The sequence below is a fragment of the Metopolophium dirhodum genome, chromosome 9, assembly GCF_019925205.1.
Source record: "Metopolophium dirhodum isolate CAU chromosome 9, ASM1992520v1, whole genome shotgun sequence".
In the NCBI taxonomy this organism is placed as follows: Eukaryota; Metazoa; Arthropoda; class Insecta; order Hemiptera; family Aphididae; genus Metopolophium; species Metopolophium dirhodum.
The window spans coordinates 31247427-31267901 of record NC_083568.1 but is presented as its reverse complement, the minus strand read 5'-3'; the positions used below and the strand labels follow the sequence as shown (position 1 = coordinate 31267901).

The 20475-nt window shown below is 35.5% G+C and overlaps 1 protein-coding gene across 7 annotated transcripts in view; it reads left to right on the top strand.

Moving 5' to 3' along the window:
- LOC132953101 (potassium voltage-gated channel unc-103) overlaps positions 1–20475 on the top strand; it is a 133420-nt gene that overhangs the window by 95771 nt on the left and 17174 nt on the right. For all 7 annotated transcript variants that reach the window (XM_061025670.1, XM_061025673.1, XM_061025672.1 and 4 more), the window contains one exon: positions 19925–20171. In XM_061025670.1, the coding sequence (XP_060881653.1) occupies positions 19925–20171 (247 nt within the window). The remainder of the gene's footprint in view (positions 1–19924; positions 20172–20475) is intronic.

Genomic DNA, 20475 nt, shown 5'->3' with positions numbered 1-20475 from the left:
TTATTGTTTTGTTATAATTTTTCTATATATTTTGATCTTTATTTCACAGAAAGTTGTCAAACTGATTATTTTTATTTGAAAACAGTAAATTATATTTTTATTTAGATTTCTGCAAACGGATATTATATTATTATATTTTTTTTTATCAAAATGTTGATGTATGGGTGTATAAATAATAAACTATTGGTTTACCAGCAATAAATCACTTAAAGTTGAGACAAGAATTGCGGAGTGGTAAAGAAGTCATTTTATTTTCGTACATATTTTTACTTATCCTCTTTCATATTATTACCATCACTTTACATTTTAAACGGCTTTATCTACCTACAGTTTAGTTGTAGTTTCAATATAGGTTATTTTATACTATGTGTATTTTTTATAATTTATATATGAAAAAAAATTGTATTCTTAAAACAAAATATAAATACTGTTATTTAAAAATTATGATTCAATGTTCCAATGTGTAAAGATGAAATGTAAAATATTGTAAATATCATATAAATTATACAAAAAGAAAATATTGTGAGAATTGAGCTTACTTATCGTTGTTTTATCAGAAGCATATTTTTAAAATATATTATGTATTTATGTATATTGATAAATACATTTAAAAACTAACCCCATCCATAAAGCAATTAAATTAAATATTTTATCAAACTTTTCATGCGAATTCATTTTTTTTCCTAAAGCCATCAAATTAAACAAATTATTTCATTTTCAATTTAATTTTAATTTCGCAGTTGTATGCTTGTTTCTCGTTTATAATGGACTAACATTATTTCAAATTAGGCAGTATTTGCATTAATATGAATACTCACAATTTATCATAGATACAAAATAATTATTATTTTGTTTACACTGTACAACAATGCCAGTATTATGAAACTGAACTGAACAAAATTCATCTTTCACCCTGGAAAATGTTTAATCATAGGTTCAAGCAATATGGTTTTTCAAAAGGCTAAAAATAAAAAGTCTCATTAAAATAATGACAACAGGCGAACTTTTGTGTGTACAGTTTAATGAACAGATTTTTTTTTTTTGTTAAATATAATTACTTTGTTATGTAAAAATTTACCATACCATGTTATAAATTGTGTTACCTGTCTATTCAAATAAAATTTACATACGTTACCTTATAAATATTTAATACCATACAAGTCGTATTTCAGTGTCGACACGTCTCGAACATAATATGTGACATTACTTACAGGCGATTACCCAATAATAATATTTTCAAAAATACCTTCGTATTATATAATTATTATAAAATATTTAAAATTATTTAAAATGCATAACATACAATGACGTGTCAATATACATCAGCTTACCGTCTTAGCGTTGAGATTTTGCGAATAATACGTAACAGTATTATAATATTAAATTACGAGGTAATTTGAAATATGTCAAACAATGTGACACACGTGTCTCTTTAGAATTAAAACAAACGATCTATGCCAACACTGTAATACATAATAATATAGGTACTGGTATAAACCTCTTACATAATATACAACGTTTGGCGCGATCTGGAGGGTTCGGACTTAAACACGTCTTTACTCGCTAAAACGTATGAAATTCCACGGAAAGCTATCCTTTTCACCAATAAGTTGCTAACCAAATAAAATCCACCGGCGTAATTCGTATGAACTATATCGTGTACTTCTTTGCAGTCTATACGAGACCATTATTATATTGAAGCAACTGTCATACTAAATATTTTATTGTGTTCAGTTAAAACTATTACGTTTAATGTGTTTTGTCTACTTTACGTCTTTACGATTCGACTCGGACAAACTTATTATTTCTGTGCCTATATCATAATGAATCAGGTTTTTCTTATTTTTATCTCAGCCGTAAGTTGTTGTTGAACTACCCTCAAGGATTTTCATTGTTATTCATATTCGTATAATATTTATGAAATCGTTAACTCAGTTATTTGTTTACAAACTGTAGTTAGATTCTAAACCGCATTAAGAAATAATATGAAGTGCGCTTAATGCACATGAATAATGAATGAATAAATAAATACGAGACTCGAGAAAAACTAGTTAAGTCAAACAGAATATTTTAGCAATAGTACCTACTAAATATTATATTTTAACAAAGTTACTTTTATATCGCTGTCTGGCGTCTTGTACACTTTATGATATTGTTGTTTAAAAATAACTAGAGCTAGCAAACATTGAATTACAAATAGGCTGCACCGTTTGCATAATATATATATATATATATATATATATATTAATATTTTATTATATATTTATATGACAAGTACAAAACATATTTTAGTACTTACACGCATTATGTCCACACCTCATATTATACACGATGTATTGTGGTAATAACTTATAACTCTTAACAGTAAACAGGTGGTCCGTTTGATTGCTCAATCCTTTCTTTTAGCTGAACACGATTAAACGTCTGCAATACTATGCATAATATTCATCAACGAAAATTACGGTGTTGAACATAATAATATGTGTTTAATTTTTTTGCATATTATAATGGTTCTTATTCTTCGGAATAACATACTTAATATTTTATATTATGATTACACTCTCGTACGTAGTCTCATTTGTAGTCCGAATGACGGATTTGACCCGTCACGATAAACGAACCGACAAATGAAGCACTATATTAACTGCAGTAATATAGATTGCTATATACGAGCAACGAGCGTATAATATATTATTATAACTCAGTATTTACTATTTACTAGAACATTTTTTTCAATGTTTTATTCTATCGTCGGCGATTGGCGCCCGACGTAATATCCAACCGCTATCTACTTATATATCTCCAAAATATTAAAACAACTATACAATTATCGACATTCAACAAAATAACATTATTGATATTATTATATGATAACGTGTACTGGTAAAAATATAACAATAGGTTAAACACGGTAGCACAGTACTATAATTAAAATAATATTCGTTATATTTGTAGATATTATCAAAATCTGTGTTGTATTGTACTATGATAATGGTATAGCGTTTAGTTTAAAACAGTGCGAACCGAAATACATTTTAATACAATCGCGATGAGCCATCGAAACGTGTATATAATGTATCCATATATATATATATATACATTTTGTATTACGATTTTGTGTTTATACAGGGTGATTCACCAAGCATACTCACCACAATTTATTATTTTCTTCTAATAAAGAATGTATTGGAGTTATGATTTGAATATCTCATTCTTTACTTAATGACCGTATTTGCATATATAGGAACTGATTTATAATTTCTGATTACAAAGGAGTATCCTGTGGCGATACCAACTTCTTTTTTAAATTAGAATCACTCTTTTTTTCCTACTTATTGTTTAGCAGACGAATTTTTTGAAAATGTTATTCCAAGTATATTATAAAACCTTTTATAATATGTTTAAAAAACTACTGGATGAAATATTACATCAATTTTATATTTTTGTAAAACCATTTATAAGGACCAGACAAGTATCCTTGGTTCAAACATCTTATCAGTTCGGAAACTATATTCTTACGAAAATGGTTAAGATTCATCGATTTTTTAAAAAAAATCGCCTGCTTAACAATTTGCAATAAAAAAAGATTGGTTCTCGTTTGAAAAAAAGAAGTTTGTACCGCCTCGGGGCAATCCTTCAACGGGAGAAAAAAAATCGAAATAATATTATAGTACATAATATACTTAAAAGTTCCAAAAATCAGAATTTAAATAAACTCATTATTATATTAGAGGAATGGATTGGGTTGAGCACGCTCGGCCAATCGCCCTGTATAATATCACTATGCATAACGTGATGGTAATGGACAATCCGTTCGTAAAACGCAGACTTCGCAAAAGTCCTCGACAATACTGGAGTCTGCAGTCTTATTACTATAATATAGGTCCCATAAAGTCTACCGGTAATGGACCGTTGTGGAATATCGCGGTGTTAAAAACGTGCGAACCGTGCCAATATATAGTGCGCTAGTCGCATTATAACAGGCGACACGGCGTCTATATTGTACGGTATAATATACCATATATATATATGTGTGTGTATGTGTGGGTGTGTGCAGGGTATAAGAGTGGGTTTGCGTAATAACAATACCACTAATAATAAGAGCATTATGCGATCAGTATAAAACGTTATTTAGCGCCCGCCACCCAACGATTCGTGCCGTTAGAGCTGATCACGAAATAATTATTAAAGGTCCCGTCCGCGTACGATGGAGGAAGATAGTCGGCCGTATGGAAAACCTAAAAACGTTGCCGTTTTTCTTTTATTTTTTATCAGTACGCAGTGACGAAAATATTTTCGAACATATGCGGTGAGGGGACTATATAAACCGCAATTAACACGTATTCATATTTATTATGCTGACGAAGACAAGTTAGCAAATATTTGGGGGATTTTGAGAGCGGGCCGAGACTCGGGGGCGAATTACCTCTACAAGTTTATACAGACTGATTTAAATTATGCACACTATGCTCTGAATACAAATTATATTCTGGCTCCGGCTATGTATGGATATCATATCATATATGATCACGTGGTGTAGCGGCGAAAGAAAATCAAAAACGAAGCACAATATAAGAAAGACCTACAGCGAAAACAATAAACAGAGTTCTTCTGTATCGCCTGGTCACGTTTCTACGACATAAAGGATCTGCTCAAACACACTCGTTCTTAACGACAGTATTATACATTACGACGACGACTGTAATAATATATTATTATTATTAATAATGTTCTCGGCGACGTTTAAACGACGTACAGTTAATGCCGGACAGACTGCACTCTAAGTAACGTTACGTCCGCCGACCGATGTTCGAAAAGCTCAATCGGCCGTACGTTCATTATTTATCCACGAATTGCGATTTTCAAAAATATCAAAGGTACCGTCGTAAGGCTTCGGTTCAGCTGCGGCGTTCATTAATCACAACTTTTGCAATTTTTATGTCCTAAAAAAATTATGCAAAAACGCCTCTAAACATGCACCATAAAAATGCTTTTAAAGATGTATTTCTTATGGTTTAAGAACATATTATAAGGAACCATGTGGTTATGTACTATGGTGATTTTTTTTGGAAAACACTTTGAAATCACAAAGAATGAAAAAATTAAATGGAAGTATTGTTATCGCCTTTTAACTATAATTATTTGCAGATGTTAAAAAGAAACGCTAAGAGTATTGCATGAATCCTACACTTTGGACTGACCAATATGCACCTCTATCAATATTGTGCTAGTTTGAGTTACAACACTACATTTTATGTAACAATAATATTCACTTTCAGTTCAAAAATAAACCGTCAAAATTGTCCAATAATTTTAAAAATGCCACAAAAACATGACGACAGACGAAAAATACGAAATAAAAATAACTCGGTGATCATCGCAGGATAGGTACTTTAAGACGAATTTTCCACTTACTGAGCTGCATCCTAACCTCATAGTTGTTATCACCGTCACCGTGGTCATCGTCTTGTGGGATCGATTACCGTGCTCGGCGGTCGCCGTGGTCACACTGTGCGAATCTGGCGAGCGCGCGCGACGAGCACCGCCGCCACCGCCGCGGCCGCCGTCGAGCGGTAGGCTCGCACGCGCGACGCGGCGGACACATTGCTGGGTTCTCGCGGCGGGCGTCGGGTCACGCGAGTGCCGTCCGACGCGCTGAACGCGCCGAAAGTGCACCGCGAGCGCGCGCTTCACACGCACAGGCTGTCGTGACACCTGCAGGGCTTGACGTACGCGCGCGATAATAATATAACTACAGTATAATACATAGAACTTATAACTACGTGCCGTCCGGACGGCCTGTCCAGTCCGTGGCGCACCATGGGGGACGACCGCGACGAACTGGAAATGCCTCTGATGCCGCGGCGAGACGACGGTGGCGACAGTGGCCGGCGGGCTTCCGTGGTGGTGACGATGGTGCCGAGGGACGGGTCCGCGTACGGCGCGGAGTCCAGTCTGCGGCTCGTCAAGCAGCCGTCGCGGCCGCCGTCGTCGTGTTCGTCGGCCGATGGCCGGACATCGACCGACCGGAAGAAGAGCTCGGCCAACGGCGGGTTAGCCATCAAGTCGCCGTCCAAGTCGGCCCATTCTTCCGTGTCCGGCAAGACTTCGGCTCAGGTACGCGGATCTAGCCGGGGTGTTAGGTTTGAGAAACCGGTTTCCTGGAGAGCCCCTCCCCCCCACCACCAAATTCAACCGTCGCAAAGTCAACGCCGCACGTCCACGGATGCTACTTTGGACGCGTAAAACTGTTTCCGGAGCAACCCCACACCCCCTCTACGATAGTTGGACCCTCCACAAAACACCATCGTTGTAAATCGATTATCGATCATAATAATATAACTATTTTGTTCGAACGGAAAAGCGCAGTTTTTCATTTCACATTCGTATAATATTTTAGATAAACTAAAACCTATAAAGCGATTATTTTTAATGACGTTGAAATGTACATTTCTTTCTAGCCAGGTCTAATGATGTTGGCGTGTTTTTTTCGCTTAGACAATTCTTTAGAAAACAACCTATCTACATTGTGAAACATTAAGATACGAGTATTTTTTGAAATTTTCAAGCAGTTTTCCAAAACGATTATTTAATGAAACTCTGTTTTTGTATTATTTCAATCAAAGTCGAATCTGCTGAGTAAATAAAAAATTAACATCGTAAACGGTTAAAAATGTTCAAATGTTCAAAAATTTCCAGAAAGACATTTTACATCGGTACCTGCGTGTGGTATCATATAGTACCTACGCACCATTATAATATATAGGTATTTACCATATTTAACGAACTATATTTTCACATCCAGCCCCCTTCCCCTACCCCACCCACCATCTACCGCCATTCGATGCTATAAACATAGGTTTCGCTATACGATACTCAAAGTACCGCCTATACGATGAGGATAATAATAATATCTACGTAAAATAACAAATATTATACCGTGTTTCTGCGCTACGCCGCGTACCTACGCACTTACTCTTCGGCTGAGAGTTCCGTTTTGTCGTCGTCGTAATCGTCCGATCTCTCGGCGAAATATTACTATCGCGTATTTTCGACCGATCTCTGCGGCGAAACAGCCCTTCGGAGCTGGAGGGATGACGACGACGACAACGACGATTATGACGATAATATATTGTAACAACAACACGCTGATAACGGCATATAACACTCATAAGTCACATTATAATAATAGTATTCTCGAACGTCGTGTATATAATATATATATATATATATCTGTATCGATTGCCGAGCGTCCGGGGGCGCGAACGGGGCGGAGCGTTTTCATGTTGCATAGTCCCCCCCCCCCTCACCACCCCACCAACTATCTACCCCGCGGAGAACTTGGTGAGCTCCGAGACGGTGGCGAATGGGTGGTGGCGTTTTTTTTATTTCGCAGCTGCATTAACGGCATCGTCTCCGAGGCGAGAGAAAATAATTTTGAAAAAATATATATATATATTGTATAAAATAATATGATCATAACCTAGGTAGGTAAGTAGGTGTGTACGAAATTTATTTCGAAAAATATTTTTATAACAATATTAAATCCCCTGGTCCCGTGCAGGTGATCTGTCAGCACGCGTCACCGAACTTGTCTACTCGCAAAATATTATTTTATACCGCGTTATAGGTTCGATTAGGGGATGGGTTTGGCCTGTCGTGATTGGAACTATACTTATATATTATATTAATAAGGCTGCCATATTATATTTGTTTTGTGGTTTTAGAACAATCATAGTGGAAGGTTAGTTTACTAAGTACTTCCTATGATGTCCGATTATTGCAGTTTTGAATGCGTGTACGAATTTATTAGCTTCTATACTACTTTCTGTAGGGAAATTATTTTTTGATTTATCAAACCTTAAAATCAAAATTATTATAATATTTATTCAAAAAACGAAAAAGTTTTTTTTCAATTCTATTAGCATGTTGTTGTATAATATGTCAAGTTGTAAACGTTAAACAGTTGGCGATTATTTGAAAGGCGAGCATTTGAAAATATATTTTAGAATTTTAGTTAGAATTATAATTTAGCTCTCTCACATTAGTTACGTTATCATTAACATACATTATAATATTATATACATACGGACATACCTATATTATTATATAATAAATTGCCAATATTCCAAATTTTCTGCTCCGACAGGCTCAAATTGTTATATAATTTTACGCGTACGAGATAATACGAGTGAGATCGAACGGAAATCCGATTATAGTTACATGGGCTATACCTACGCGGTATATATACATGCATACACACTACACAAGCGGGTAAAAATGTTTTCCTCTCATCCCCTCCCCCCCACAAATCGACCAGATCGACTGGTCCAAATTAGATTATTAGTGGAGGGGGCGCCTCTAATGCGACGGGGCGAGAGTGCGAGACCGCCAGACCGACTACTGCCGATATATGCACACACACATAATATTATAATATAGCTCTGCAGAGCACATAATAATAATAATAACTATTACAATTATTATTATTATTATTATTTGCAGCTCGTGCGCGTCCAAGTGGAAATTCATCGCGAGTAAAATAATATAACATCAGAGTTTATACGGTAAGCCCGCCGGCGGCTTAAATATCGCGACGGTGTGTACACATCATAATAATGATATGTTTGATATAATATTTTAAAAGCGCAGTCGTCGTCGTAATCACGAGCGACACAACTTTCGTGTGCGCATATAATATTATTCAAACTTTCGACGCGTCTTATCGGTTGCTGCTCTTTCGCCAGCCAGAGCACGTCTAGATATAGGTATAAATCGCACTACACACACACTCGGCCGGAGACTCGTGGCTTACGGATTCAGCCCGTCGAGGGGGTTATCCGTAAAAATATACAAAATAAATTGTTTAAAACCGATATCACATTATCGTTATTTATTTTATCCGACCGTTATTATTATCATCATCGTCATCATCGTCGTCGTCGTCGTCGAAAACATCGTGATCCCGCCGAGGCTTATTGCCGGTACGATTTATAATAATAATATGTGAAATATTACCACCACGCGCGTGTAATCCGAAAATAAATTACTTGGCAATATAATGTGTACTTACGCGTTTCTCGAAAAACGCTCCCGTCCTCACACCGTAATAATATTATATATAATTTTATTTTCCATTATATTTTATTTCCGTAAACGGCTGAAACCGATATGAAAATCGGCACAGGTGGTAATAATGTACACTTATGCGATGATATTATAATAAATAATAGGGATTATTGTTCCGTCGTCGAACTAAGATAATAATATGTTTTATCGCCGAATAAACCGTAGGTACTTATCACAAATTGCGGAGCACCACTTTAATGATATTATGTTGTTGGCGATGACGAGTTATCGTGTAAGACCATAAAATATAATTCGCAGAGCAATATTATTATGTAAGTAATGCGATTTGATAAATGTGCGATCGTTTGGAAGGGGGCGGGACGAGAACAAAATAAAGACTCACCTACGTATAATACTTTTGCTCCGCAAGTGAACATACGGGAATTGTCAGCGTCGTGTTATTTATCGCATATGTGAGCAAAGACGTATCAACGTGAAAATTCCACAATATCGTGAAAAGCACAACATCGGGATAGATAAAAACCCGCTGATGTGGTCGCATAACTTGCGTGCGGGTGGGGTAGGTTATAGGTACCGCGGTTTATGCTGTTAGGTTTTCACTTTAACTTTTCGAAATAATTTTACGCGAGCGACGTCGATAAAATATAATTCGCAGAGCAATATTACTATGCAAGTAATGCACGCTGATGAATGCGCGATCGTTTGCAGGAAGGAAGGTACGAGAAAAAATATGAAAACCTACCTTCATAATATAATACTTTTCCTCCTCAAATGAACAGACGGGAATTGTCAGCGCCGTGTTATTTATCGCATATATAAGACGTATCAACGTTTAAATTCCGCAATATCGTGAAAAGCACAACATCGGGATAAAAAAAATCCCCCAGTGATAATATTGTGGTCGCATAACTTGCGCAGGTAGGGTAGGTTAGGTACCGCGGTTTATGCCGTTAGGTTTTCATTTTAACTTTTCGAAATAATAATTGTGCGCGAGCGACGTCGTGTCTCTTATATTATTTTAAAAACTCGTTCGCCGTTTTAAAAACGTCGCGGGTATAATAAGTAGGTATAATAGTAATTTGAAAAAATATTCATTACAAATTGTTATTTTTTTCCCCCGCGTTTTCATTAAAAAGAACGGAGCTCGTCTGTTCCGAGTTATACTGCTGCAAATTTGTTTCGTGTTCTGACTACTCGCAGCGGATATCATAAATAATTTGATTACACCTGTATAAAGCTTTTTTTTTATGGAGAAATGCGTTATGCACTTATATATATTATGAATATATTATATAATATATATATATGTATATATTTTTTTTTGAAAGCACTATAAGAAGAGATTTTTAAATTAGATCATGACAATATAATATATATTTATGCACAGATGACGATATTATTTAAAGCGATAAAAAAGAACTCGCGAAAGTGTTTGTTGCGTTTTACGGCATTTGTATAATATTATTTTTACTAAAAACACTGTACAACCATTATATTACCTGTATATTATTTTAAAAACATTTCTGACGATCTTCGTGACCGGAAAATCGCCTACAATATGCCTACATAATATATGTCGTACCACTTATAATGATATAGTGAGAGTTTCAGAGGTATATTACTCGATTCTAATAATAACCTGCGTTTAAGCCGAACTCTGTGTGTATACCAATATATACCGTATTACGACATTCTATATTTGGGTCATTGAAATACACGCGTTACCGATATACGGTAAATCCTCCTCGTTTACCGACTACGCATCCCCGATAGCGGACACCGTTCAACTATATTCGGCGTCCGTTATAGAGAGACCTGGTTGCACTGCTATACTATACTATAGAATAAATTGTGTGATTTTTTTTAAAAAATATTATCCACTGCCTTTTATAACTTCCGCAGAGTTGTTTTGCGCGGAACGATCGCTATTAACATTATTACTTATATGATATTATATTGGGATCACGTCGACAATGAATTTTTAAATGAGTCCATAAAACGCTGCCGTGTTGTAGCAGGGCTCGACCTACTAAAAACAATTAAATCCGATCGAATCGTCCGCTGCGCCGTTGTAAATAAATAAAGCTCGGAAACTTTTGTGTTGCAATATTTAAAAACCTAAGTCATGATTTAACAATAATCCGGGGATGAATTATTTCAAAGTTCGACATTGTTTTTATGCTCGCGAAATGGCCCGCGCACGCTCGCCAAGTTAAGCAAATTATTCATCGGTATATTATCGTCGGCTTACATATTATATTACATTTATTATTTATCAAGTTTGTTCAAGTTTGTCCGTTATTGATTTCGATCGCCGAAAAACATATTATTATTTCGTCTCGTCCGCATATTATTCTCGACCATTATTATAGTAACGAACGCTATATTATAGTCATGACATTGTGTTTGTGCTGCAGAACTCTCGATGACAACGAACTAACGAAGGGTATTCAATCAATATAATAGTCATCCCTCTCCCTTTCGAAGTACACGCGTTTTTATATTGTGTAGCTTGTTTTTTTCCCTTCTAGAGTAGCCAGGCAATATTTCTTTGAAGGTATATATATATATATAGACGGATACCTCCGCCGTTACCTGTGCTGCCTGAAGTCTCGGGAACCGTTTAATTTATCGAATATAAAGGTAAAATGATTTTATTCACAAACACTCGAGCCAAACCTTCACGGACTGGAGTGGTTTAGTATATCATCCCTATAAACCATATTGTTCGGTATATACATATATGCTTCGGGTATTGTATTACATTTGATATGATGTGTATGAAAACAGTTTCGATATAATATTTTGCACTAGGTATAATAACATGTTCATTTCCTAATGGGTTAGGTTAGGTTAGGTATTATGTACTGAAATTTTAAAAGTATCAAATTACTGTATTGTAGTAGGTATACCTGTATGAACCTCGTTTAAAACCAATAATAATTGTATCTAAATGCTCAAGTGCCTATGATCAATATTATGAATGTAATTTTTCTGTATTTGACTTGTTATTGTATCTCTTTGAGTTGCCGATTGGCGTTGAATAAATAAATAAATAAATAAAATACTGGAAAATCGCGACTCGTACTAAATAATACGATATACATTGATCTATATAATAATCATGACAGTTTCAGTATAGGTAAATGACATAGATGTAAAAATATTTGACTTATTAAATCATATCGAGCATTCAAACATACTTTAGATCCGATAAAAAATTAAATTGAATATCATGCGTTTAAGTGTCGACAATAACACGTTATTAGAGGAAACGAAATTTATATTGCTCCTTTGACATTTATATAGACGTGAAAAATTGTACGGCAATATAGCTATATATAGGTGCAGCTAAAGTCGATAGACCGTTGGTCCGTAACACATCAAGTTGAAAAAAAGAAACGTAACAGCTGAACCATTACTAAATTACTATAGGTACCTACGTATATTCCTGTGTTTTTATGTTCTAAACGTGTCCAAAAGGACGCGACTAACCCGACAAAATACGTAAATGATGGAAAAAAGTTTGACTTAGTTTTTTTTTTCTTACAAAATTGTATTAAATTATAGGACGTAGGTACTTGCAGAGTACTTGACAGTCCACAATTCAGACAGACGCCTTTTACAGAAATTAGCTCTCTGCAGTAATGTTATTTAATATTTGAATGACTATTTTAAATCGCCATACGATAAATAAATAAATAATTTTAAATCACATTACAAAATAGAATAACGATAAATTTAAATTTAAAAAAAGCGTTTATTAACTCCGACTGGGGAATATTCTTAAAATTATAAAATATTAAATAACATTTCGAGTTGGCAAGGAAATGTGTATATCTACCTATAACCCATATCTCGTTTTATTTTAAACTTATTTAGTGTTTCGTTTCGTATAAGCCAAAGAGAATTGATATATATTTCACATAGTTTATAAAGGTCATAATTTGTCGTAATAACTTATTTGAAAGTATAAAAACTTAATTTTCTTCAATTACGGAGGAATTTCTACTCGTGATTTTTGTTCAAAGTCTTAGGCAATTTCATCATACAAAGTAAATAAACTTTTTACAACGTTATAACTTCACTACGATGCATACTTTTCGTGCGATAAACCGTTTAATATTGATGCAAATTCGCCGATTATCATAATAACAACATAGTATTTAAGTTTGCTTAATAATCTATTTAGGTTTATTTAATAATCTATTTAATTAAATATACGGAGTTTAATATTCTGGTGGCCACAACTATTGCCGGGCATAACTTAGACGTCGTCATACAGTATTCATTTATCCGCAATCGTTATTGATTCTATTCAGCAACTATGCTTAACTAAAATATAAACTTGATATTAAACTTGATTCCATCCCTGTAAAATTATAATAATTCGGGATTACGAAACTTCTTAACACGTTATGTTCTTTAAATTAGATTATAATGGTTCGGAGTAATTTCAACTTGAACTTTCCAATTAAAATATTTAATCCAATATTGTTGTGTATATACATATATATATATAACGAGTTGTTGTATACAGGCTTACCAAAAACAGGATCAGAGTTTTCTTACGATTCATCTAAAGGGATAAAAGTTTTCTCCCTTTGTGCGTATACAACTTTTCTTCACTCTTATAAGCAGCTGGCAAGGGCTATTACGACGCGTATTATCGCGATTAGATATTATTTAATCTGCGGACGACAGACCTTCCCGAAGAATGCTATAGTTATATATTTTGGATCCGTCCTAATCAGACGCGATGGCTAAAACTTTTTACATCATGGGGGGGGGGGGGGCTTTACGCACATGCAACTTCGATAATTGTTTCGTTTTGGTTTTTTACATACACAACTAATTAAACGCCGTTGTAAGCGCGGGCACGTCGAAAGTCGAGTAAAATGACAGTAAAATACCAAAATATCACAATCGAGTAACAGATGCACACAATTGTGGCGACGTATACGTTTTAACCTCGGCGGGACCTATAATATACTTTATGACATTATAGTCGTGGGTAGTTAATTCACAACATTTTATGATAATTTTAATAAACCAACAAAATAGCTAGGCAATTGTGTGGAACAATGCGTGTGACATTATTAATGACGATACGTTAATTATACATTTATACATTATTTATAGCTGCTATAAGTAGGTATATATTATTATATCGATTTTTGTAATTACGTAAATTTATCATTACCTACGGCATTGTATACAATTTTAAATTGTGCCGCCTGTGCATAATGTCTTTCGTGATTAATTATTTTATTATAATATTTTTATTAATTATATCAACTTTAATCAATCATGACATATTATTCGTACAGTGACAACACAAATAGCTCTAGTACACAGTCTTTATATTTCTACCTCCCCGTTATGTCTATTATAATTATGTTATATATTTTGTAACATTAATTATGAACCAAAAAGCAAATATACGTATAAAATACATCTCGGGGTTGGCAACTATATAATATACTGTAATAACAATCAACAATATTTAGATGCTAATTAAAACAATATTTGCATAGTAAGTAAATATAATAACTAATATTTAAACTCTTCTATATATATATTATATATTATATTATGTTATGAGCACTACATTCAATGTTATCAGGCAAGTCACGAAGTTTCTACTGGGTTTGTTGAAATAGTAATTAAAATCTGTTATTTCAGCATTATCTAGGCTCCGGCACATTCACATGTGCATCCAATTATGACATTTAGTCAGATCGATTCAAACAGTTGAGCACATGCAATTTCATTACAAAAAAAAGAAACGATATTGTAAATAATAAAACGTATTGAACTTTAAATACATAAGTCCAAACCGTCCGACTATAAACCTATTATAGTTTATTATAATATATGTTTTGAATAAGCTGAATTTTATAAATATACAATTTTGATATTTTTTTAATATATTATCTATATACCAACACTTGTATAGGTTAATGTTACCTATACTTCTTCAGTGTGGTTGACATATCATAACACTATATGACAAAAACAAGAATAATAAAGAAATATGTACATCCCATAATATATTCTATTATCTGCATTCTGCATACATAATGTTATCATAACACATAGTATAGTGTATGTGTTTGTATGTGTAGGTGTGTGTGTGTTTAATGTATATACGAGTATTGTACTGAATATATTTGGGTTAGGTTGTCTGCGACGTTTAAACGACATAATATGAAATCGTATACTTAATATTTATGTAGGACATGAAGGATAATTTCCAATCGATCCGCAACACGCGTACAATAATAATAATCGTTATAGATAACCATATACCTAAGTAATCTGCAGATTCTGTGTGCGCGTGCACATTCTACTGTCGTACGAAATAAATGATGACGGTCGTGCTTTGACAAAAATCACAACATTATTCCTTACGACATAAAATCGTGATGGAACGCACGCGCTGCTGGACACACATTTAGATTTTCGTCCCACTACCTACAGACGCCGTTCGACAATAATAATTAATATTATATTATACGATTTGGTATATGCTCGGTGCACATACGGTGACCTCGATGTCTATACCCGTATAATATGGGTATACTATACCCATTGGGTATACTATATTATTATAGGAGTTTTCCGATTTAAGTACCTATATTATACAGAGCGGTCCACAGCGTTTTCGCCTTTACTCCCGACATCTGCACTGCGGGAAAACCGGGAAAACACGGTGACCCAGCCTGTACGATGTACGTCGGCAGGACCGTAGTCGAGATTTTCGCGATATCCTTTTATTGCGAGCGGATATGGAAAATTACACTTTCGGTGGCCCTATTTACTGGCTATAATAACGATAACAATAACAACAAATAAACTATAGACAAATTGCATAATAAACCTTTTTAAAATTAATAAAAACACAAAAACCGATAGTTTTCTTCTTTTAAGGCAGAGCAATAATTGTATTATAACAACTTCATCTGTGCGCATTTATTCTTCGCGGCGTGCAGGCACGACAATGCAAGACCGACCCGTTAGGTGTTATATAGTAATATAATATAATATATGAAATATATATTATATGGTAACATAATACCTAATACTATACATACTCCAGGATCAACAAATTAATAAATTAACGTAATAAATTTAGGTAATTTATATTTTTTATAATGCGTGGTTTCGAGTTACGCAGATAGGTATAAAAAAGTTACGAAAAAATGTCAAGTGGGGATTCGTTACCCCACCCAACCCCTCTCGCACTCGTAAATAACGCCCATGATAGTCAGACTATTCGGTATAGGTATATACCACATAGCTGGTAGTTAACGGAATGTTTCGTTTACTCGACGATAAAAAGCCCGACGCACCCTAAACGAACCCATCCCATTTAAGCGATTAACAATTATTGTGTACGCACCATATATAATATAATATATTATTACGACGATGAAACCCGAAACGTGTGTGTACATAAAACCAACGCCTGCAGTAAACACCGGTTGATTGACATCGTTCTGTGTGGGTACCTACGCTAGACCAGCATTTTGTATTTAACGCAGTCGACGTGATTTCCGCTCAATATGTTTTTCCTTTTTCAACACCGCGGTATGCGTAAGGTGTGACCATGCGATACCACCGCGGTTACGCGGAGATGTGTATTATACCGCTGCCGCCGTTCGGAGTTTTTATAATTACATACTTTTTTATTTATTTTTTTTTTTATTAGAAAACAAGAATATATACAATCTGTAATAAAAATATATAATAGGTAATATGGAGGGGTGCAGGGGAGTGCAAGTGTACAGGACTGGACGGCGTGATAGAAGGGGGATCCAATGGCCCTACTTCATAAATTACATACTTACGTAAGTAATATATTAGATTGTTATTATTTACTTTTTTTTTATCGACTTTCGTGGACGTCTCAGTAGATATAGCTTCCCTTTTTTCTCCGTAGACATTTAATAATAATATTTTTTTAGAGCTGGTCGTCCGCGTGCGACGAACACACGCATTTTCGAACTCGAACACCGTTTGTCCGCAGCCTAAACCTAATTATAGTCATTATTATTTCCGTCTCTTTTTGTACGTTGACGTTTTCATATTTTTAAGTCGACAAACGCGTCGCTAACGATGTAAAATATGCGATATATATAGGTACCTATACGCTGACTGTCCAGTCGCCAAACGTGTAAAGCGTGACAAAGTTTTTTGTCGGTCGAGGAAATTTAAAAGCGTTTTGTCCGTTGTCCACAACAGTGCGAACAAAATCAATCACAAAATCACACCCTACGGCTGTGACTTAAGTGTCCATCGATACCTTTTACTTAATAATCATTATTCAACAGCGCGATCGACATATTATTTTAATACACATAATATACAACTTGTATAACGATTACTATGCTAAGTGCAAACACACAACAATATAATCTGACACACATAATATACCTATAGGTATATTGTATAATATATACCAGTATACCACTGTAATAATGGTATATTATTATAATATACCAGTATTCCACTGTAATATGGTATATATTATAATATACCTCGCCGTTAATAATTATAATGCATTTATGTCCGGACAAACGCGAGACCAAAACACGAGGTTTTACGCGACGGCGGGCTTAATGAAAACCGTAATTTAGACGACAAAATGTGCATGTTATTATTATTATAACCGTGCCAGCAGGCTGTTGTTTTTCTGTTCTCTTGTTAAATTCAGAACGGAAACCAATTTGCGGGAGACGACCGCATTTTCCGGGTGACGTTTATTCTATGCGCGTACACATATAGAGCGTGCGTATGTGAAAACACAAACATGACATTTTCCGGGGCAGCCCGCTGCGGTGTAATAGAATTCGAATCGACCCAAAAGCCGCAACGCGTGTCCGAGAAAACCCTAGAGGTTTTTCCGCGGGATTGCCGTTGTTGTTACGAGCAATGTCGAAAACGTCCAGATGACGATCTAAATCGGTATAATATAATATGTTACGGTTGTTGCGGCTGCGCGAAGGCGACTACGGCTACGACGACGATAATAATATAAATATTATGGTTGCAGCGGTGTGTTATCGAACTATTTAAGAGTGGCCGCCGGTCGCGCCGCCGCACACTATTATTCCACGTCATCCATCACCCACCCGATGTGTAGCCACATAAGCCGTAAACACATTTTGTAATATATTACGCGACGCACATTATTTTATTGATATTATAATTTATCATTTTCGTCTAGGCGCGAGTAGTGAAGAGCACGCCGAACCCGCGATCTTACATACCGCGGTTACATAATCCGTTCGGCAGAACCGATTTCGTACTGTAAGCGCCTATTCCTGATATTACAGGGAACGATGTTGACCTAACCAAGAATGTTGTACGCGTCTCGTGGAGTTTTATCGATATAATTTAATTTTAAATCTATAGATATACTCTCTACATTTTCTATTGAGTAAAAAATCAAATATCAATCTAAAAAATAAACGAATTCTGTATGAAGCATTGTTAATATATAATATTATAATATATCTTTCGACGACGTTACGTCTTTCGACGTCGAAATGTGCAGAGCAGCCAAATCATAAAAATTACCAAATTACCAAAGCATTCCAATCAACTATGTACGCACTCGTCCTTGATAACCGCGGATGCACTTTTCTACGTCATATAATCACACTTTACAGCTTATACATTTTGATCTATCTACACATGGACACCAAAACTGCATCCATCTACCCTGTTCTTAAGGCGATTCCGATCCCTCTTAGCCAAACAATAATATATATACTGTCAACGCCGGGTGGCTTCTTTTTATCAGCCATATTCGTTTTAACCACTCGTATTGTAAAAATATGGGCATTTAAAGATTGGGTAGGTATTAATTCATTTTAACTCTTATCAGGAAAAAATCGAATTATGAACACTTCAAATTTGTAATATTTTATATCAAAATTGAAATATGAATGGAAAGCCGCCTACGAGGTGCCTTGGGCACATATTATATTATTATGTCTGGACTCTGAGTCTGATATCAGACCGGCGCACTGCAGTAATGTCGTCATACGCAGATATTTATCTATATCGTAATAATTATATTATTATGTTGTAAGACTTGTACGTAGACAACACATGCGGGTTCGGCGTCCTCTTAAGTAGCCATCTATAATAGTAAAACCATAAACCGCACGTCACGGCGGACCAGACCCAATTCCGACGGGTACGGCTCATCGTGGCCACACGTGTTTACCATGTTTCCGCCCGACAGGAGTCTGCAGCCAACGATCCCGTTCGGTTCGGTTCGGTTCCCCACTCGCGGGCCTCGCACGCACACGGTCCTTGCAACCGCCTCCGATGTTTTCAGTGCGAGCCGACCCTCTCGAACGTCAAGACATAATATTTCCCGGTCTGCAAGACTGCCGAGCCGCTGCTGCGTACCCCGGGGTATTATATTATGCGTATAATAGTGCCGAAAAAATTTTTTTACATAATAGTATATTGTATTCCTACCTATTATAGGTATTATATTATGACGTATTACTGAAGCGACTTATTACTATATAGTGTATAATATGGAGCTCCAACAAATGCAGTCCCCGATAATCACAGTACGCGCGACCCGTCTAATATTATAATTTAATATATTATTATACCGTCGACTCAACTTATATACAGTGATTTGCAGTGTAGTCCGCGGGGCGACGACGAAGACGAACTATAGTATAATATATAGCCGATAACAATACAGAACGTACTATACCGCGGTCACCGTCGTCGCCAACGCTATCACATTATGATTATTACCCATTTTATTCGTATATTTATATTGTTATCACCACAACAGGTGTTATCGCTGGGCGCGGATATACTGCCCGAGTACAAGCTCCAGTCTCCCAAAATCCACAAGTGGACGATACTGCACTACAGCCCGTTCAAGGCGGTGTGGGATTGGATCATCCTGTTGCTGGTCATCTACACCGCCATCTTCACGCCGTATTTCGCGGCTTTCTTGCTGAACGAACCGCACTTCAAAGGTCCCCGGCCGCTGAGGTTCAGCTTCGAAGACCCGCTGGTGGTGGTCGATTTTTTCGGTGAGTCTCTGCGCCGAGTTTCCCATTATTATACACGTCCAACCCGCCGCGCGGTTCCCACAACAGTTTATACAATTATTATATATTTTTATTATATATCCGTATACAGACGTAGCATGTAGTACCGTGTTTTATGTTTTGATATTATGTAATGTAGGTGGTAGTGATCTTAATTATTATAATATTGATATAGTGCAGTATACCTACAACTGTCTTATATTGTCCGCGGGCCACTGCGTAGTTTTATCGAACGACAATTTATTATAATTATTGCGTATCATATCATCACTACGCGTACACTACC